The 21,004-nt window shown below is 48.4% G+C and overlaps 2 protein-coding genes across 14 annotated transcripts in view; both read left to right on the plus strand.

The window, feature by feature from the left end:
• FAM117A (family with sequence similarity 117 member A) overlaps positions 1 to 10,493 on the plus strand; it is an 82,044-nt gene extending 71,551 nt beyond the window's left edge. For 4 of the 8 annotated variants that reach the window (XM_065531357.1, XM_045374976.2, XM_074019363.1 and 1 more), the window contains 4 exons: positions 156 to 290; positions 2,744 to 2,945; positions 4,143 to 4,293; positions 9,269 to 10,493. In XM_065531357.1, the coding sequence (XP_065387429.1) occupies positions 2,852 to 2,945; positions 4,143 to 4,293; positions 9,269 to 9,569 (546 nt within the window). In that variant the 5' untranslated portion in view covers positions 156 to 290; positions 2,744 to 2,851 and the 3' untranslated portion in view covers positions 9,570 to 10,493. Of the gene's footprint in view, positions 1 to 155; positions 291 to 2,343; positions 2,491 to 2,743; positions 2,946 to 4,142; positions 4,294 to 6,794; positions 7,032 to 9,268 lie in introns of those variants that run through there. The other 4 variants (XM_045374974.2, XM_045374975.2, XM_045374978.3 and 1 more) reach the window with 2 other exon arrangements.
• Positions 10,494 to 12,617: 2,124 nt separating this feature from the next.
• Positions 12,618 to 19,379, plus strand: SLC35B1 (solute carrier family 35 member B1). Of its 6 annotated transcripts, none has more exons than XM_045374979.2 (9): positions 12,618 to 12,755; positions 13,721 to 13,824; positions 14,477 to 14,582; positions 14,886 to 14,916; positions 15,500 to 15,657; positions 16,557 to 16,683; positions 17,477 to 17,583; positions 17,755 to 17,908; positions 19,157 to 19,379. In XM_045374979.2, exons 1-9 carry the CDS (start codon positions 12,672 to 12,674, stop codon positions 19,207 to 19,209), a joined length of 924 nt encoding a protein of 307 aa, XP_045230914.1. In that variant the 5' UTR covers positions 12,618 to 12,671; the 3' UTR covers positions 19,210 to 19,379. The 6 variants fall into 6 exon arrangements, with proteins under 6 accessions (XP_045230914.1, XP_005583682.1, XP_045230915.1 ...); XM_005583625.4 differs by having other exon boundaries at positions 12,618 to 12,719; XM_045374980.2 differs by having other exon boundaries at positions 12,618 to 12,662.
• Positions 19,380 to 21,004: the final 1,625 nt, after the last annotated feature.

Consider the following 21,004-nt stretch of genomic DNA (forward strand, 5'->3'; position numbering starts at 1 on the left):
CGCTGAGTGGACCTATTGCAATTGTAACTGTCCCCAAATCACCCTTCATTCACTCAATTCTGCTGTGTAGACATGACCACTACCCCTGGTCAGAATGAATGACTGTCTAGGCCTGGTGGGGCTGTGTGTGATTTCGTCATTTGCCTCCTCCTCAGGCGTCCCCTCCCAGCTTCCCCTCAGGGTCCCCTGTCTTGCGACTCAGCCCCTGCCTGCACAGGAGCCTGGAAGGGCTCAACCAAGAGCTGGAGGAGGTGTTTGTGAAGGAGCAAGGAGAAGAAGAGCTGCTGAGGGTGAGTGGCGGCTGCACCCTGAGTGCACCCACAGTCCGTGCCTCACTTGGCCTGGGTGAGGGGAACTGGGAGTCCTGCTCTCTGGGGCCTCACAGGCTATGGCTATGCAAACAGCAGCATACAAACACCAGCCTGCAAAAGGAATGCAAATGGAGTTTATTAGTCTCAAATGGCCTTACCTGTGTCACTAGGACAGGCTTTGTGGTGGTGAGTACAAAGAGAGGGGCCCCCCCCACCGCTGGGAGGAACAGGCAGGGGTCATCTTCAGCCAAACTGCCAGCTCTCACTGTTCCCCATGTGCTCAGCACCAGCATGGGCATCTCAGTGCCTGCTGCTCCCTGCCCCTTCTCCATCTCTACCTGGTAACACGCGTGCTCCTACGCAGCCATCTCCTTGACTCCACTCCCAGGCAGAATATGTGCTACCTTTGCTGAAGTCACAGGCATTTTTTTTTTCTTTTTGAGATGGAGTTTCACTCTTGTTGCCCAGGCTGGGGTGCAATGGTATGATCTCAGCTCACTGCAACCTCTGCCTCCCGGGTTCAAGCAGTTGTCTGCCTCAGCCTCCCCAGTAGCTGGGATTACAGGCACTTGCCACCACACCTGGCTAATTTTTTTTTTTTTTTTTTTTTTTTTTGAGACGGAGTCTCGCTCTGTCACCCAGGCTGGAGTGCAGTGGCCGGATCTCAGCTCACTGCAAGCTCCGCCTCCCGGGTTCACGCCATTCTCCTGCCTCAGCCTCCCGCGTAGCTGGGACTACAGGCGCCCGCCACCTCGCCCGGCTAAGTTTTTGTATTTTTTAGTAGAGACGGGGTTTCACTGGGTTAGCCAGGATGGTCTCGATCTCCTGACCTCGTGATCCGCCCGTCTCGGCCTCCCAAAGTGCTGGGATTACAGGCTTGAGCCACCGCGCCCGGCCATTTTTGTATTTTTAATAGAGATGGGGTTTCATCATCTTTGCCAGGCTGGTCTTAAACTCCTGACCTCATGATCCACCCACCTCAGCCTCCCAAAGTGCCGGGGGATTACAGGCGTAAGCCACTATGCCCAGCCCTTTTTTTTTTTTTTTTTTTTTTTTTTTTTTTTTTTTTTTTTTTTTTGAGACATAGTCTCACTCTGGTCGCTAGGCTGGAGTGCAGTGGCGCGATCTTGGCTCACTGCAATCTCCGCCTCCCGGGTTCAAGCAATTCCCCCACCTCAGCCTCCCAAGTAGCTGGGACTACAGGCATGTGCCACCACACCCGGCTAATTTTTTGTATTTTAGTACGGGGTTTCACCATGTTGGCCAGGATGGCCTCGATCTCCTGACCTCGTGATCCGCCCACCTCAGCCTCCCAAAGTGCTGGGATTCACTCTTGTTGCCCAGGCTGGGGTGCAATGGCGTGATCTCAGCTCACTGCAACCTCTGCCTCCCAGGTTCAAGCAGTTCTCTATCTCAGCCTCCCCAGTAGCTGGGGGAGCCCCCGTGCTGGTCTCAGGCACTTTTTTTTTTTTTTTGAGACAGAGTCTCGCTTTGTCGCCCAGGCTGGAGTGCAATGGTGCGATCTGGGCTCACTGCAAGCTCCGCCTCCCGGGTTCACGCCATTCTCCTGCCTCAGCCTCCTGAGTAGCTGGAACTACAGGCGCCCACCATGATGCCTGGCTAATTTTTTTTTGTATTTTTGAGTAGAGATGGGGTTTCACTGTGTTAGCCAGAATGGTGTCTATCTCCCGACCTCGTGATCCGCCCACCTCAGCCTCCCAAAGTCCTGGGATTACAGGCATGAGCCACCGTGCCCAGCCAGCCTCAGGCACACTTTTGTATTGACACAGTTTAATTGGGGAATGCCAGTTGGCCAGTATTAATATGATTCTAATGGGCACACTTCTCAGTTTATGATTTACCTACTAGTTGATTTTGAATTCGCATGTATGCAGGATTTCACATATACCCAAACACATGCACATAATTTGGTGAGCTACAGGTTCAAGTACCATTGAGTGTTTTTAAAAGGGGATGAGGAGGTATGTAATACATGCTAATCATCAGCATACTTGTTCTGCAATGGTTACAGCACTTACAGGCTCCTGGTGGTTTGCCGCTATTGTGCCCTCCAGCATACATTATCATCTTTGTGTTCCTAGAGCCCAGGGCACAGAAGGTCCCTGCCCTCATGAGGCTTATAGTCTTGTGGGGACAACACATTGATCAAGCCCTACAGGTGAATATGTAATTATACATTGGACTGTGAGTGCTATTAGGGATAAGAGCAAAGTGCTATGGAAGAAACAGGAGGGAGTTTCTTCTAGATTGAGGGGTGGCCAGGGAAATAAATGGCTGGAGGAAATGGTGTTCTGTGGTTGTATGTTACGGATAGAGAATGACAGCAGCAAGGGGAATACCCTCAGGGTCACTGTGCTGCTGCAGGCCTGAAATACTCAAGGCTGAGAGTCTTTACCGTCCTTCCCCGTCAGATCCTTGAGATCCCTGATGGGCACCGGGCCCCAGCTCCTCCCCAGAGTGGCAGCTGTGATCATCCCCTCCTCCTCCTGGAGCCTGGCAACCTTGCCAGCTCTCCTTCCATGTCCTTGGCATCCCCCCAGCCTTGTGGCCCGGCCAGTCATGAGGAACACCGGGGTGCCGCCGAGGAGCTGGCATCCACCCCCAACGACAAAGGTAAGCTGCGGAGGCTGAGGCAGCAGGGCTGACTCTGGGGCACACGAGTGGCTCCACTCCCTTTTCCACCTCTAGTCAATTCAGGCCCAGCATTCTCAGTACCCTACTAGAATATCTTTATGAGTCATCTTTCTTCTGCACATTATACAAATGATAATAATGGTCCCATACGTCCCGTTCTGATTGATAATTTATGAAGTCTCTGCATTTATACTTCTATTTAATCCTCACTGGGATCCAAAGAAGCAATCCCTGCCATCCCCATTTTTGGGCTGAGGTTCAGCAAGCTGTAGGGGAAAGCAGCGAGTCTTCATTCAGGTGTCCACTGTACTCGTTCCCAGCAATGGTTTCAAAGTAGTTGTGAGTGATACAAAGTAAGAGAATACGGTCGCTTGCCCAGGGTTGTATAGTTTGACCTAGACCAAAACCGATTTTTTTTTTACTCCAAATCTCTACTTTCTACAATGCCCTATCTACTTCACTGAGAAAATGAGATAAAATTCTTACCTCCTAATGATCCTTACATTATAAAGCAGTGTGCCTATATTGTCTGATTTGATTGTCACAGCAACCCCATGAGGTAGGCTGGTCAAGGGCATGATCTAACAATACACATAGGTAAATAGAGCATAGAGTAAGGGGAATAAATGTGAGATAAATACAGATAAAGTCAATATTTGCAACCTAGGCCAAGTACATTCACTGTGTGGAAAGGGAGAGGAATTTTATCCTACAAGTGGGGTTGAGTAAAGATTGCTTCTCTGAGTCAGAGAAGAACTCTTCTTGGAAGAAAGGATAGATTTTCAAGACTGTGGACAGGAAGAAGCCGTGGTATGTTGGCAGGGAGGGTGTTACAGTCTCGGAAGAAGGCAGAGAGAGACGCATTTAGGATTGCTTCAAGTCTGAGATTTGGAGTTCCGGTCCCAGTCTACCTCCTGGGAATATAGAATTGGTATGAGATCTTAACTTTCCATCCATTCAACTCCATTTTTTTGTTCTGTTATACACTGTGTATTTTTGTAAGCTGCCTCAAAGGTTTTTAAGGTACAGTATAATAATCACAGTGGCTAAGCACACCCACTATCCTCTTCCTTACCATGCGTCCCCAGTCTTGCCACTTTACACCCCAGTCCTGGACCCAGAAAAGTGGAGGCCTTCCCTTCATCTCCACTAGACTTAGCCTTGCTCTGTTCACAGCCTCCTCTCCAGGCCACCCAGCCTTTCTTGAAGATGGCAGCCCATCTCCTGTCCTTGCCTTTGCTGCCTCCCCTCGGCCTAATCATAGCTACGTCTTCAAACGGGAGCCCCCAGAAGGCTGTGAGAAAGTGCGTGTGTTTGAAGAAGCCACGTGAGTATACCAAGTAGACAGGGTATGGGAGGGGAGGGTGGGCCTACATTCTCCCACCTGACAGGACTTCTTCAGTCTAGGACTCTCTCTTGTCATAGAGGTGTTGTCAACTTTAGATGATCGGTATTGCCAGCTTTCCATGATCAAACGTGTTGACATTACCTACTCTGAGCACTTAAATCTTTGCTTATCATAATCTCCATAGAAACCTGCTCTCTGCCCACATGCCAGCCACAAGCGCAGCAGGAGCTGGAAAGAAAATATATCTGAAACCTAAGCCCTTTGTTTCTTCTATTTTTTTCCATCTCCGGGGAAGGTGTGAGAATTTGCTAGACCATAATCAGAGAGAGAGAGAGAGAGAGAGAGATGGGGGGTGTGGGGAGAACATACTAGTATTTCTCTTCTGTCAGAGATTAGAAGTGTTTCAGCACCACTGGAGTAGAATGGAGGGCCTAAACAGCTTAACAGTTTGAGCTTCAGAGTCAAATCTTCACCCTGTGGCTGTAGTGGTTCAAGTGTCATGAACTCCCAGGCAGAAATTTCCAGTCCTTGCAAGTAAGGACTATGGAAAATTTCCAAACCAGATTGGATCATTCAGAAGCCATTCTTCTGTTGATTTCTTTACACTTCCCTCCCATTAGCAGAAAGAATTAAGAGCCAACCTTTCCAAATGCCCCTGTCCCCGTTAGCAGGCACCAAAGAGCTCATTTCATTTCCTGCTGCCAGCTTAATACTCACCAGGGCAGATTCACACGAAGTTGGGGTTTCAGTGGCAGTCAGGAAGTTTAGTCATGGTGTGCGAGTGAAGATGTAGCTGGGACTGGGTTTGGGTCATTGAGAGCACCATTTGTATCTCAAATAAGGGAGCAGTAACCCATGGTGGTAGCCGAAGGTACATACAGAAGCCACAGTAGGAGTTGCAGAGAAAACCATTGCCACTAGAGGTTTTGTTACTGTTATTATTGTTGCCTGGTTTCCCTTCAAGACTTCTAGGTCCTCTGAGAAGCTGTGGAGGGAAGAGGCCAGATCTCTTAGCTTCAGCAGACTCTAGGCTCTTGTACCCTCCCTCAATCCACATTATGGTGGAGTAATTACAACCTGGAAATGTGGGCGGAAATTAAGCTGTAGCTCGTCTTGGGTTTTTCATAGACGCAATGCCAGAAGAGGCCTTAAAGTCAGCTCATTTAACTTCCTGCCCCTGCATTAACCCTTTAAGAGAGGTGGTGGGCTGGGTGCGGTGGCTCATGCCTGTAATCCCAGCACTTTGGGAGGCTCAGGTGGGCATATCACCTGAAGTCAGGAGTTTGAGACCAGCCTGGTCCATTATAGCAAGACCCCCATCTCTACTAAAAATACAAACATTAGCCAGGTATGGTGGCAGGCACCTGTAATCCCAGCCACTCGGGAGGCTGAGGCAGGAGAATCGCTTGAACCTGGGAGGCAGAGGTTGCAGTGAGCCGAGATCACGCCACTGCACTCCAGCCTGGGCAACAGAGTGTCTCCATCTCCAAAAAAAAAAAAAAAAAGAGGTGGTGATCAGCTGGGCATGGTGACTCATGCCTGTAATTTCAGCACTTTGGGAGGCAGAGGTGGGCAGATCTCTTGAGGCCAGGAGTTCAAGACCAGCCTGGGCAACATGGCAAAACCCAGCCCCTACTAAAAATACAAAAATTAGCCGGGTGTGTTCGTGCACACCTGTAATCCCAGCTCCTCAGGAGGCTGAGGCATGAGAATTGCTTGAACCTGGGAGGTGGAGATTACAGTGAGCTGAGATTGCACCACTACACTTCAGTCAGGGCAACAGACTGAGACTCTGTCTCCAAAAAAAAAAAAGAGTGGTGGTGATCCATCAGTGATTTTCTAAGATATGCTGGGATTGAAATGCTGTAGTTCACTGAGGTTTCTTTATTTAATCAACTTTCCTATTAGGAAGTTTGTGTGTTTAGCCATTCTTTTGCCACATTCCCCCCTTCTTAGCTATTGTCACCTCCAAGATCATCTGGATTTTCCAGGCGAGGAGTCAAGGTATTGAGGGTCATGCTGGTTGCCATCATGTTCTCTGAGTGTTGCTGGGTCTCCTCTTGGTCACCTTCCTGACATGTACATGCACACACCTAGAACATTCTGTCTCTTGCCCATTCCCCATCCCTCCATAAAGTGGGACTCTTTTAAACCCTTCTCCATCAGAGAAGCCCTTGCCACTGTGGAGTCTCTAGGACGCCAGGCCTTCCCAAACACACCCAGCACCACGGGCCTTTACCCTCCACCTCTCCAGACTCTGCCAGATCTCTGCTCTTCTCTTCACACCTTGATCTTCCTGGGCTCTGGAATTATTGGAATTCCGGAATTAAGATGGTAATTGGCTGGGTGCAGTGGCTCATGCCTATAATTCCAGCACTTTGGGAAGCCAAGGGAAGATCGCTTGGGTCCAGGAGTTCAAGACCAGCCTGGGCAACATACGGAGACACCCTCTCTACAAAAAATTTTTTTTAATTATCCAGGTACGGAGGTGGGTGCCTGTAGTCCTAGCTACTCAGGAGGCTGAGGTGGGAGAATCGCTTGAGCCCAGGAGGCGGAGGTTGCAGTGAGCCAAGATTGCACCACTGCACTCCAGTGTGACAACAGAGTGAGACCCTGTCCCAAAAAAAAAGATAGTAACCAATTTATCGGTCTGTATACTGAGTGCATTTTTCTCTGAGTGTATATATTATACTTTAATAAAAAGTAAAAAAGAAAAAGCTGATTGGTGAGAACCATTGGTGGCAGAGCTTCACCATCTTCCCATACCTTTGTCTTCTCACCTGGGATCTTCAAACCGTCAGCTTCTTAGGGCTGTTTCACCCTCTAGGCTTTGCCAGACAGTAAGGAATCAGGGCTATCCCTTACTCAGGAACTCTCTGACCTGACCTTTTATCATTCCATCTTCCTAAACAATCAAAAGGGGAGGGATGATTCCTCTCACATTATAAAGGTGAGATATGCTGGGTGCGGTGGCTCATGCCTGTCACCCCCATACTCTGGGAGGCCAAGGCAGGAGGATCACTTGAGCCCAGGAGTTCAAGACCAGCCTGGGCAACACAGTGAGACCCCATTTCTACCAAAAAAAAAAAAAGAAAAAATTAGCCTAGAGTGGTGGCAGGCATCTGTAATCCCAGCTACTTGGGAAGCTGAGCAAGAGGATTACTTGCACCTAGGAGTTTGGGGCTGCAGTGAGCTATGATCACACCACTGTACTACAGCCTGGGTGAGAGAGCAACACTCTGTCTCTAAAAAAAAAAATTAAAAACTTAAAATTAAAAAGGGGGGTGAGACAGACATGACAAGGACCACATGGTGAGTTAGAACCCAGATCTTCTGATAAGGTCTGGCTGCCTTTCTCACAGTTGTTGCCATGCTTTCCTCCCAAAGTTTTGAAAATCACACCTTTCTGGAGACCAGCCTGGGCAGCATACAGAGCCCCCTTCTCTACAAAATAAAAATAAAGTAATTAGCTGGGCATGGTGGGTCATGCCTGTAGTCCCAGATACTCAGGAGGATGAGGTGGGAGGATTGCTTGGACTGGGGAGGTTGAGGCTGCAGTAAGCCATGATCCTGTCACACTGCACTACAGCCTGGGCCACAGAGTGAGACTCTGTCTCAAAAACAAAACAACAACAAAAAACCCCATACTTTTCAAATGTGCCCAACAATTAGATTCTTTAGGTCAGTAGATTTCAACTAGGGAACATTTGGCAATATCAAGAGACATGTTTAGTTGTCACAGCTGGAGGGGAGGAGTCGTGGTACTAGTGGGATAGTGAGCAGAGGCCAGGGACGCTGTTAGGCATCTTACAATGCACAGGACAATGCCTCCATCCCCACCCCTGCAACAAAGAATTATTCAGCCCAAAATGTCAGTGGTGCCAAGGCTGAGAAACCCCACTTTAGGTTAATAAAAAATCTTAGAGGCCGGGCGCGGTGGCTCAAGCCTGTAATCCCAGCACTTTGGGAGGCCGAGACGGGCGGATCACGAGGTCAGGAGATCGAGACCATCCTGGCTAACACGGTGAAACCCCGTCTCTACTAAAAAATACAAAAAACTAGCCGGGCGAGGTGGCGGGCGCCTGTAGTCCCAGCTACTCGGGAGGCTGAGGCAGGAGAATGGTCTAAACCCGGGAGGTGGAGCTTGCAGTGAGCTGAGATCCGGCCACTGCACCCCAGCCTGGGCGACAGAGCAAGACTCTGTCTCAAAAAAAAAAAAAAAAAAAAAAAAAAAAAAAAAAATCTTAGAAAGTCACTTGTCTTTGATCTCTGCTTTCAGGCATGCGGTTTGTCACCAAAACACCATTCACTAAGGAAATTTTTCCTTTCTTTCTTTCTTTCTTTTTTTTTTTTTTTTTTTTTTTTTGAGATGGAGTCTTGCTCTGTTGCCCAGGCTGGAGTGCAATGGCAAGATCTTGGCTCACTACAACCTCCACCTCCCGAGTTCAAGCAATTCTCCTGACTCATCCTTCTGAGTAGCTGGGATTACAGAAGCGTGCCACCATGCCCGGCTAATTTTTTGTATTTTTAGTGGAGACAGGGTTTCACCATGTCGGCCAGGCTGGCATCAAACTCCTGACCTCAAGTGATCCATCCACCTTGGCCTCCCAAAGTGCTGAGATTACAGGCGTGAGCCACCGTGCCCGGCCACTGATGAAATCTTTCGAATGAAAAGATTTCTTGGTCTCCAATTCTTGAATCACATTGTCAGGAAGTTCTCCTTCCTGTCTAGCTTCAATCCCTCCTGTTTTTAGCTAAAGTGCATTTCCTGTTGTTTAGCCATATTTTTTTAAAAATAGATGGCTGAGGGGTTTGGTTTTCGGTCAAGTTATGATTCTGTTTGAACAGAGACCCAGCTCCCCTGCTGCCCTGATGCTGTGACATCTCACCCTCTCTCACTGTGTGTTTCTCTGTGTGTACGTGTGTGTCTTGTATGTCTTTCTTCATCCTCCAGGTCCCCAGGTCCTGACCTGGCCTTCCTGACTTCCTGTCCTGACAAGAACAAAGTCCATTTCAACCCGACCGGCTCAGCCTTCTGCCCCGTCAGCCTGATGAAGCCCCTCTTCCCTGGCATGGGCTTCATCTTCCGTAACTGCCCCTCAAACCCGGGGTCTCCCCTTCCCCCGGCCAGCCCCAGGCCACCACCTCGGAAGGATCCGGAGGCCTCCAAGGCCTCCCCACTGCCCTTCGAGCCATGGCAGCGCACCCCACCATCAGAAGAGTCTGTGCTTTTCCAGAGCTCCCTGATGGTCTGAAGGTCCCATCCCTGCCCCACTTTACCATAGAGACCAGTGCCTTGGTGGCAGGTCCCTCCCCAGGTCCCCTGAGATGGGGTATGGAGGGGCCCTTCCCTCTCGGCCTTTGAGCACTTTCTTTCACTTATCGTGTCAAAGTCCTGGGTCCTCTTTTTGATGGGCACTGGCCCCTCTGAACGTGATGGGACCTGCCTTCTCCACTAGCAGCTGGGCAGCTCACAACTCACACCTGTGTACCTGCCACATCCCTCACTTGGTGGAAAACACCCAGAAGGTCTGGAGTCCCTCACCCCTGGGTGTCAGTCCAAATGACTGTATAGGAGGCCCTTATTTTTGTCACAGAGCAAGCTGGCCATGAATGAAGGAGAGAGGACGCCACAGATTTCCTTCCCTACCTTCCAGGAGACCATAAGATAGATCCCCCATCCTCTCAGCCCTATCCCCACGCCTCCCTCTCATTAGAGGAGCTGACCAAAGCAGTCCTAATGGGCCATAACACTTGACCAATTCAGCTGCTGGCAGAGGGAGGAAACAAGTGTTTTCCCAAGTGGCATTTTCATCTCGCTTTCACCCTGACTAAAGATTGTCTTAAGTAGCAGGCCAGCCCGCCCAGCCCCAGGTGGGTAGTGGGGAGGAGAGCTGGCATTCCTCCAGGTGGCAAATGGCAAATCTATACTCTCCGCCCGCCCCAGGGCTGGATTGGATTAGAAAAATGCCTATTTTTCTTGTATCGATGTAGAAACTCTATTTTCTCCCAAAGACACTATTTTTGCAGCTGTTTGAAGTTTGTATATTTTCCGTACTGCAGAGCTTACACAAAATTGAAGAATGTTAATGTTCGAGTTTTCTTATCTTGTGTTTAGAGGTTGTTTTTTGCAGATCTTGGTGTTAATAGACCAAATAAATAAATAAATATTCCCAGCAGCTTGAAGTTCTGTTAAATATGTGGGGAAGGAGGAGAGGGGTAGAGATTAAGGGTATTATACTGATCATTTTATCTTTGTCTTCAAGAGAAGGAGCCTCAATTCCCACATCTGGGTGTTGTTATGGCTGTACACAAGAGTTCCTGTCCTCTGGACACCATGCTTGCATACTTTACATGGACATAAACAGCAGACCCATGAAAAGGCTGTCCAGAATGAAGAGTGTGGTTTGTCCTAGAGGTGGGGTGAGGGAGTCATTGGGGAAGTTAGCCATTCTTGTGTGAGTCTGAAAAAGCTCCCTAAGGAGAATGGATTTCAGAGAGGAAAAGCAGGTGACCAAGGGAAGACAGTTTGACATTGTGGGTGTTCTTTGCACTGGCTGGCACTCTCGACAGTTTGGGGGAAGCTTTGGTTCATCTCAGGGAGTACCCACAACGTAGTGTGCAGCCTTGAAGGGAACAAAGAAACTATACAAAGACACTATTCTTACCCTTTCGCAGCCTTTATAATGCTTTATAAGCCTTTATAATGCTTTATAATTTCCAAAGCATTTTCACAAAAGACATATCCCCATTGTATGGGTGAACAGTTGACTACCCCAAGGGCAGTAATAATAAGTACAATTGTATCTACCTCATAAGACCTGACAACAAACTCCTAAACCAGGCTATCCTAACCACCATTCATTGGGCTGGTAAGAACCAGCTACCATGTTAAGTGCTTTACATAAAATGTTATTGAAATATGACAACCACCCAGTAAGAGAAATATGGTAAGTCCCACTGTATAATCAGGGAAGGACAAATAGATTGAATAACTTTCCCCAAAAGACACAGATATGAAGTGGGGTAGCTAGGATTGGAAACCTGATCATTTGAATCCAGTGCTCATGTTTCTAACCACAGCGCTCTCCTGCTTGTTATTATATTCCCATTAATTTCACATGAGGAAACTTGACTCAGAGGACAAGGACAAGGGAATTGTTTGAGGTCCCAGCTGGTAAAGAAGCAGAGCTGGCAGGTCTCTCCGACCAGCTATTTGGTGCCCTGGCATCGCGGGCTGAGCCAATAGAGTAAGCTACTGAGCAAGAGAGCAAATGTATGGGGATTCCCATGCCACTAATATCGAGGAGACAGTGGGCTGGGGACAGACCCTATCTTCTATCCCTTACCCCTCCCTCTAAAAGACTTCTGGCTCCCCCGCAAAGCCTTAGTGAGTCAGGCCCAGAGCAACGGGTGTGGTGCTGCCCAGTATTTCCTTCCTTTGCCCGAGGCTGTGCCAAAAGAGCAGGCTGCTAGAAAAGAAGGAGCCTCGACCTAGAGAGCAGCCCAGAGTCCACCTGGTGGCCGGAGATTTGGGCCAGTTAAGTAGGGGGTTGGAGGTAGTAGTGGGAAGACCTTAGGTCAGTCTTGCCCTGGCAATTCGTGCCAGCAAGTGGAGACCCAACACTTGCATGAGGAAGGGATCCAACGAGGTGCTCATTAATGGGAAATATTCAGAAGCGCGGCCGAAGGGTTTAAGCCATTGTTGGTGAGTTAAGACTTGGAAGAAAACTGACTTCAATAAACTTCCATTTCCACTCCTCGATATGAGGAAATAAGATCAGGGCTGAGAAACAGTGATGACTAATAATACCTTAAACTTGCACAGCATACTTTACAAAACACTTTCACCAACTTCAATTCATTCGATCCTCACAACAGTCAAGAGGCGACAAGGTGGCTATTGCTAATTATCCCTAGTTTCCAGACCTGGAAAACTCTGGCTCAGAACTTGGGTGACACGGGTAGGTTACCCCGCCTTTAAGTGACCAAGCCGAGACTTACTGTGCCGCTCTCCCCCTTGGAAGCCTAGTGAAGTGCCTAGGTAATGAGCAGGTAAAGTCGCTGACGCTAGGCAGCAGCTAGACGGCGCTGAGGCTCCAGTAAGAGATTTTGGCATTAGGACCCAGCAGAAGCCTGGCCGCCCGCCGCGGAAAAGACTATTGGATTTGCTCTGCCGGCCGCACCTCCTCCTGTCCCGCCTACCCGTCCGAGTTCGCACAGCGCAGCCAATTGGTGGCCTCCACATCCCTATACGTCATTATTCTACGCCCGGGTGGCTCTAGGACACCCTGTGGTGCTCTGGATCGCAGTTGTCCTCAGAGTTGCCTGATTGGAAAAATCTCCAGGTCGAGAAAATGGTCTCGAGGCTGCCGGTTCCCCTGGCCCTCAGGGATGGAGCCAAGGTCCCAGGGCGGGTTTTCTTTCCTAGGAAGTGGTTGGTGCGTTCTGAGGAGTTTCTCCTTTGGCAGCCCTGAGCTGGCAGTTCCGGTAGTGACTGCTGGGCCCTGCTGGACGGCGGTCGCATGCAGCTCCTATGAGGCCTCTGCCGCCGGTCGGCGATGTCCGGCTGGATCTGTCGCCTCCGCCGCCGCTGCTGCCGGTGCCGGTTGTGAGCGGGTCTCCAGTCGGCTCCTCCGGGCGTCTCATGGCCTCTAGCAGCTCCCTGGTGCCCGACCGGCTGCGCCTGCCGCTCTGCTTCCTGGGTGTCTTTGTCTGCTATTTTTACTATGGGATCCTGCAGGAAAAGATGTGAGCGACCCCGGGGGCGGGCCGACATTCTCTCCCCAGTCTGTGACAGGGGTCCCGGGCCTTCTGCCTCTGGACCTTCTGCCTCTTGTCCTCCTGCCCGGCTGTCGCCCTCTTAGCACCCCACTACTTTTGCAGCTATGGCTGAACCTACCCAGAATTCCAGAACTCCAGGGTTATTTTCTGGATTCTTTGGACTTGGTTTTTCTTTTCTTAGCTGTTTTTCCCTGCTTGGTTCTAAGAGCCTGCGTTTTACAGGCTGAGACTTCTACCCCTCAAAGAGGACCCGAGTCGGCCCCCTTTTGGTACTCCCAGATGCTTGCAAACAACCTATTCGCCCTCGGCCTTGGTGCTGTAGCCCAAATACCGTCTCCTCCTGCCTGGGGTACCTGACTTCACTATCTCGTTTTGCATGTTTCCTCTCCGTCTTTTTCGGGTATTCTTTCCTTAGGCTATGGAATCAGTAGGCTGGAATGTCTAGTTTCTAGATCCAGTAAAATCAGCCCCTTTTGCAGATGAGCCTAGTGGTCCTTACAAACTCTCCCTACATCCAGAGAGGCAAGATAATTTTAAAGTTTTCAGTGGTTCTGGATATATTAGATGACAGTAACTGAAATATACTAATTTTCCTCTCTTTTGTCATGCATTTCATTTCTAGAACAAGAGGAAAGTATGGAGAGGGAGCCAAACAGGAGACGTTCACCTTTGCCTTAACTTTGGTCTTCATTCAATGTGTGATCAATGCTGTGTTTGCCAAGATCTGTGAGTACCTAGATAGTAATTTGTTGGGTACCCCATCACCCCAAGTTCCTTCAGTATGCTAGGCATTAAACATTGATTCAACCTTAAAGGCTAACTCATGATCTCCACCTCATTTTGTACTCACACAGCCTCTCTGTGAAGTCTGTAAAACTAATGACTTTGAAGTGGAGTAAAATATTATTTCCCCAATTTTTATCAACTTCTGAGTTAGAAATGTTCAGAGAATGGGTCTTCTGTATTCCAAATCCCCACTGAAAATACTTGAAACATTTTTTTCTTTCCCTTTGAGTTTCTTTTGTGTGTCAGCTTCAAGCATGCTTTGAGCATTCTCTCTTTGTTCCCTGGGGACTAGCAGCAGGGCTGACTGGTCCCTTGAACTGAATGAGGCCCTCACCTCCACCCTGCATGTGGTCTTTTGTTGGGCTTAGGCAGAATTGGAAAGATGAATAATTTTCAGAGATTTCCCAGTGTAAGAGGACAGAAATAGCTTGTGTCTTATTTGACAGACAAGTTCCTTTCATGTGGCTTCAGCTTTGCTTAGTGGTCCATCCTAGCCCCACCAGGTTTCTCTTGTTTTCTTTTTTTTTTTTTTTGTCTTTTCTTTTTTTTTTTTTTGTCTTCTCCCAGTGATCCAGTTTTTTGACACTGCCAGGGTGGATCGTACCCGGAGCTGGCTCTATGCTGCCTGTTCTATCTCCTATCTGGGTGCCATGGTCTCCAGCAACTCAGCACTACAGTTTGTCAACTACCCAACTCAGGTGAAACCTCAGGGTGGGATGACGGTTGGCTCAGATATCATTTGAAAAGGACTAAGAGTTCTTCCCTCAGGTCTGTGAGTTAAAAAATAATAATAATAAATAACGGTCCTTGAGACATTAGGAGTGTATAGAACCATAGAACTTGGGTTTAGTGGTGGTGGGTTGGGCCATGATAGGGCTGCTTTCTGAGGCTGAAGTCTCTGGTGCAGGCCCTGTGCTTACTCATCTTAATCAGTGTGGTACCTAGCAGAGTACCTGACACATCACAGATGCTCAGAAATTATTTGCTGGATTTAATTTCAGGTCCTTGGTAAATCCTGCAAGCCAATCCCAGGTAAGCAAAAAAGATGGTCTTCCTCTTCTGTCATCTCTCTTCCTATAGTAAGCTCTCTCTACTACAACTGTGTCCCTCTCAGCTTCATCATCCCATTATGGCTGTCTCCAGGGACTTTCCCCCAGCTCTCTCTGCTGTCCATCCTGTCATCTGTGTCACTTCTTGTGATGTTCATAGGCTGGTAATCCTTAATAGGAGCTAAAGGCTGACCTAGCCTGCTTCACTTGGTCAGCCATTTCTATGTTGCATGTGTGTACATTGTCATTAGAGAAACCTAATTCCCATTTTGATCATCAGTTTCTTTGTCTCAACTTATTTTCCTTCTCCACTGTTCCCCACCCTTGCCCTGTCCCTTCCTGGACTTTTCACCTTTGTTCTCTACCTCCTCCCTGTCTTATACTTAACCCTGTTGCTCAATCCTTATCTAGGTGCCAGCCTGGCACCCTCCTTTTGTCCTCTCTAAGCCTTCCTTCTTAGTCATTCTTTTCTCCCTGAGTCTTTTCCTGGTTCCTGGGAGAGAGGGTATTGGGGTCATCGATGCCTTATGGATGCCTGAATTTTCCACTCTGTTTTTTCCCTGTAGTCATGCTCCTTGGGGTGACCCTCTTGAAGAAGAAGTACCCATTGGCCAAGTACCTGTGTGTGCTGCTAATTGTGGCTGGAGTGGCCCTTTTCATGTACAAACCCAAGAAAGTTGTTGGGATAGAAGAACACACAGTCGGTTATGGAGAGTTACTCCTGGTATGAGATCCTTTTGGGGATGGCAGCCTTCTCCAGCAAACGTAACCAAAAGATAGCCTCACCTAGGCAGGCAGAAGGCCAGTTATGTGTCAAGGGAGGTTGTGGTGCTCCTTGTCCCCATATCTGGTCTTTGCTGCAGGCCCCTGGTTCTGTTAATGCCATAGTGGGAAACCTGAAATATTTAACTACAGCTCAGCCCTCATTCTGGAGAAGAGATAACTCTGAGGGTTTTGGCTGAATCCTGGTGTGAGGTCACAGAGACCTCAGAGCAGGGAGGGAAGGAATAGTGTCTCTCACTGTGGCTTTCCAAGAAATCTGGAAGCCAGAGTTTAAAATAATATGATAGTATCTGGTGTGTATGCATTAGGCACTGTTCCAAGTGTTTTACATGTTAATTGACTAATTTTTACAACAATAATCTCATATGTAGTATTATCTCCATTTTACAGATGAAGAAACTCAGCCCAGAGAGGTTAACTCGCTTGCCCATGGTCATTTAGCTATTTAAGTGGCAGAGTCAGGATTCCAGTCCAGGCAACCTAAGTACAGGATCCAGTCTCTGGAGCACTGTACTCCAAGCTAGGAAACTAACCTGCTGGGACTACCTTTCCCCTCCCTTATGTTGGGCAGTGAGCTTCCTGCTCTACTCTGATTACAAAATCACTACATAGCTCAGTTAGCCTGTCAGTCCAGTGCCTGGGCCGGGGGAGGAGAGGGTAGGGGAGGCAGTCAGCATGGTCTCTCCCCACCTTCCACCTGTGACCAAATGTCAACATTTTGTTCTGAGGACTTTAAAGGGAGTGGCTTTCCGAGGAGGCTGAGAGTGAGAATCCTGTGTCCTGGGTTAGGAAAGGGCCCTGTTGGCCACTTCACTGCAGGCTGCACCCTTTCTTTCCCAGCTATTATCGCTGACCCTGGATGGACTGACTGGTGTTTCCCAGGACCATATGCGGGCTCATTACCAAACAGGCTCCAACCACATGATGCTGAACATCAACCTTTGGTCGACATTGCTGCTGGGAATGGGTGAGAGCCAGTTCTGCTGTTCTTCCCATGTATCACCAGAGGGCAGGCTGCCCTCATCCTTTTGATACCTCTAGCTGTTAGTTGCCCAGACCAAGGACCTGAATTAGTTCCAAGATGCCCTTTTGTTCAAGCCCTTGAGAAACCTTCCTGGAAAAACCTACACCAGCAGGATTTGTTTGCTACTTGTTACTGGCACAATGAAGGAGAGTCGTGTGTCAGGTGTCACGGGAAGACACTCAGTAGTAAAACACAGGGAGATACCTGGGAACGTTCCCTTTCGTGAAGGAAATGAGACACGTAGTGCTCACAGGAAACAGAGTTAGCTGTACACTGAAAACAGTTCAAATGTGAATGGATTTGCTTTGAAATCAGTGCTTCCTAACTTTTCAAATTTGGGCATATGTAGAAAGTATTTTTTGTACAGCACACTGGGGTTAATAGTGGAGGCTGCTGATGACTGGAGGTGACTAATGCAAGGGGCTTCCTTAAGCTGAGGATGTGTGGGTCAGCATCTCTACAGCATCTGAGGATTTCTGCTTGTAATCACTTTGGTAGAAGTAACTCATAAACTTTCAAGCTTTTCTCACAAAATTCTCTTTAGTTTCTCTAATCAGAGAAAAATATGAGAAGAATCCATGATGAGACGATGCAAATCCACGCCATACACTTTCCCGCATCCCACCTCCTTTGCAGTTCTTTAACAGGCCACGTGCAGGAGTTTGCGTGTGTGTGTGCACACCCAGGGGTAAGGGCACACAAAACGCGCCGTACATTTGTTGACATGTTTTCTCAGGAATCCTGTTCACTGGCGAGCTCTGGGAGTTCTTGAGCTTTGCTGAAAGGTACCCTGCCATCATCTATAACATCCTGCTCTTTGGGCTGACCAGTGCCCTGGGTCAGGTGAGTGCTTGAAAAGGGATGGCTTCCCTACTCTGGCAGCTGGTTCCCTAAGAAAGACTGGCCTGGCTGGAAGAAGAGGGTGGCAAGATTAGCCCTGAGGTCTGCATATAGACTTTAGACCAATGGCAGATACCCAAGAACCCTCCGGACCTCACCTTTATCTTTCTCTAGAGCTTCATCTTTATGACGGTTGTGTATTTTGGTCCCCTGACCTGCTCCATCATCACTACAACTCGAAAGTTCTTCACAATTTTGGCCTCTGTGATCCTCTTCGCCAATCCCATCAGCCCCGTGCAATGGGTGGGCACTGTGCTTGTGTTCCTGGGTAAGTGGCCACACAGAGACACAGCTGGATTTTGTCTCCTCAGATTTACTTGTATATTTGTGAAATTTGTTTAAATCTTTTAGAGAAAACTGTTTTTTTTTTGAGACGGAGTTTCTCTCTTGTTGCCTAGACTGGAGTGAGTGCAATGGTATGATCTCGGCTCACCAACTGGGTGAGCCTCCTCCTCCTCTTGGGTTCAAGCAATTCTCCTGCCTCAGCCTCTCAAGTAGCTAGAATTACAGGCATGCGCCACCATGCCTGAATAATTCTGTATTTTTAGTAGAGACAGGGTTTCTCCATGTTGGTCAGGCTGGTCTCGAATTCCCGACCTCAGGTGATCCGCCCGCCTCAGCCTCCCAGAGTGCTGGCATTACAAGCGTGAGCCACCGTGCTCAGCCCAGAGAAAACTTTAAAAGAGAAAAGGGGCTGAGTGTGGTGGCTTATGCCTGTAATTCTTGTCTCTGCAAAAAAATACAAAAATTAGCTGAGCATGGTGGCACACGCCTGTGGTCCCAGCTACTCAGGGGGCTGAGGTGAGAGGATCGCTTGAGCCCAGGAGGTGGAGGCTAAGGTGAGCTGTGATCACACCACTGCACTCCCACCTGTGTGACAGAGTGAGAACCTGTGTCAGAAGAAAATAAAAAGAGAAAAGGAAGCTTTATGTCTAATCCAGCCTTCCTAGGGTCTCCCTCTGTTGCTCAGGCTGGAGTGTAGTGGTGCGATGATAGCTCACTGCAACCTTGATCTGGACTCAAGTGATCCTCCCACCACAGCCTCCCAAGTAGCTGTGATTATAGGCATGTACCACCACGCCTGACTAGTTTTGTTTGTTTTTTTGTTGTTGTTGTAGCAATGGGGTCTTGCTGTGTTGCCTAGGCTGGCCTTAAACTCCTGGGCTCAAATAATCCTCTTGCCTCAGTCTCCCAAAATGCTGGGATTGCAGGCACGAGTCACCACATTCAGCCATAGCCTAGAAGTTTTGACTCTTAAATTTCTTTTAGTCTTGCTGTATTATAAATATATGTATGTATCTATATCTATCTATATAGATACAGATATCTGTAATAACTAGTATCCTGGTGCCATTCTCTTGTCTCTGAGGAAGTTACATAAAACCAGTGTTCTGACGTATATTTTATTGAAAGCCCCCATTTTGGAGATACAAGGCCGACTGCCCCACCCCACCACAATCATTGGTAAGTTTCATTTCCCCTCATAAGGCTAAGCCCATTTTCTTTCTTTTCATAGGTCTTGGTCTCGATGCCAAGTTTGGGAAAGGAGCCAAGAAGACATCCCACTAGGAAGAGAGAGACTACCTCCACATCAAGAATATTTAAGTTATTGTCTCAAACAGTGACATCTCTTGGGAAAATGGACTCAATAGGAATATGGGACTGAGTTCCAGTCTTTTTTAAAAAAATAAAATCAAGCAAAATCACATATTCTAAAAAATGCACTTGGATTTTAACAAGACAGAGTTGGTGGTTTTTGTTCTTCATGTCCTGGAGCACAGTCTATGGTAAATAAAGAGGGAGGGAAGAGGCAGAGCCGGATGTTCATTACTCAGGCTGCTCCTCTTGTGGGTGTGGTTAGCATGGTTGAGTGGGTGATTCCCCCAAGAGCCTGAACATTATAGGGAGGAACTCTATGAGATCGCAGAATTGTGCTAAAGGCTTCTGTTCCGATGGGTGAGGCTTGTCCCATTAGAGCTGGTCCCATTTGAGGACAGGTGGCTCTCCATTAGAGCAAGAGAATGTAAAAGTCACTTTCTCTCCTAAAGCTCCTGTGGGCAAATATTTCATAAAAAAAAAAAAAAACAAAGTTATGTTCTGTCTTTTTCTTAGGCCTGGTGCAGTGGCTCACACCTGTAATCCCAGCACTTTGGGAGGCTAAGGCGGCAGGATCACTTGAGCTCAGGAGTTTGAGACCAGCCTAGACAACATAGTTAGACCTTGTCTCCACTAAAAATCAAAAACAGAAAAGAAATATTCGTTGAGGTTGGGGTAAAATGAACCCAGAGCTTCAGAATCTACTGTTTTGCCATTTCCCCACTGCCTCTCCTTCAGCCACAGCTCTGTCAAGACCAGAGTGGAGACCCAGTGCATACATCATGGTCAGCTTTGGAAGGTCTGTGATGTACTTTTCCTGTTTTCCCCTCCATCTGTCTGTCTGTTCTCAGTCTACCTGGTCCCTCCAGGGAGGCTGGATTAATCCCTCCTGTTCCCCTGCCTCCTCCAGCTGCTGAAGCATTGCAGTCCTCTGCCATCCTTGCTTTGCCAAGGTGTCACCATGCCAGCTTCTGCCTGTTGAAAGGGATGCTGGCGGAAGTCATGGTGGCTGAGTCCTGGCACAGCCACTGTCGAGTTGTCTGGGTGGCAACGGAGGGAAAAGGCGGAGTATGGAGCAGAGCCACCTGCCCACTGCTGCCTTTAGAGCTGGAAATCGCAATCCTCCAAGGACCAAACTTTACACATGAAAGTGCATTTCCACCAGCTGCAACTTTCTCTCCATCTGTTCAGCAGCCCCAGCCCCTTGGCTCTCCAGATGGGAGCCCGGCCTCCTTCCTGAACGGCTGCTTTGACACCCCCCGCCCAGCCTTTCAAGCCCTGCCTCACTTGTGCTCATCTCACTCTCTGGGGGCCCAGGTGTCACTGCAGCCCTGCCCCAGAAAGCCCCCTATCATTTTGAACTGCTGGAGAGAGAAGATGTTTTAAGTACATCTGGCTGAAATTCCTTCCTTCCTTTCTCCACCCTCTTTCCCCTGTCTTTTTTTTTCATCCTGAAAGTTGCATCAATTAGCCTCTTACCTGCTAGATTTATAGGTCTTCGAAACTGTCTTCTGTGGATTGGTTAGGTAGGTAGAGCATGTTACTAGGGCCAGGGACCTGCAGGTGCAAGCAGTTGTCATCTGGGCCTGTTTTAAGAGACGTCTTCCCAGCTACCAGACCAATTCCCTCTGCCTCTTCCTTCTACCATTTTCAACCAGCCGTCTCAAAAACGCCTAATGCTAGTCATGAGCAAGGCAGGGTTTCAGTAGCTCAGCATGGCTCTCACCTGATGTTAGAGAAATGGCTTGTAGAGCAAGCCTGTCCTACC

This window comes from Macaca fascicularis, chromosome 16, assembly GCF_037993035.2.
Source record: "Macaca fascicularis isolate 582-1 chromosome 16, T2T-MFA8v1.1".
Lineage (NCBI taxonomy): Eukaryota > Metazoa > Chordata > Mammalia > Primates > Cercopithecidae > Macaca > Macaca fascicularis.

Bases quoted from the DNA above. Each gene is read 5' to 3' on its own strand.
- SLC35B1 (XM_005583624.4), top strand. From the start codon at position 12,851: ATGAGGCCTCTGCCGCCGGTCGGCGATGTCCGGCTGGATCTGTCGCCT. The intron at 13,066-13,720 runs GTGAGCGACCCC...TTTCATTTCTAG, and splicing joins GGGATCCTGCAGGAAAAGAT to AACAAGAGGAAAGTATGGAG. The intron at 16,684-17,476 runs GTGAGAGCCAGT...ATGTTTTCTCAG, and splicing joins GACATTGCTGCTGGGAATGG to GAATCCTGTTCACTGGCGAG.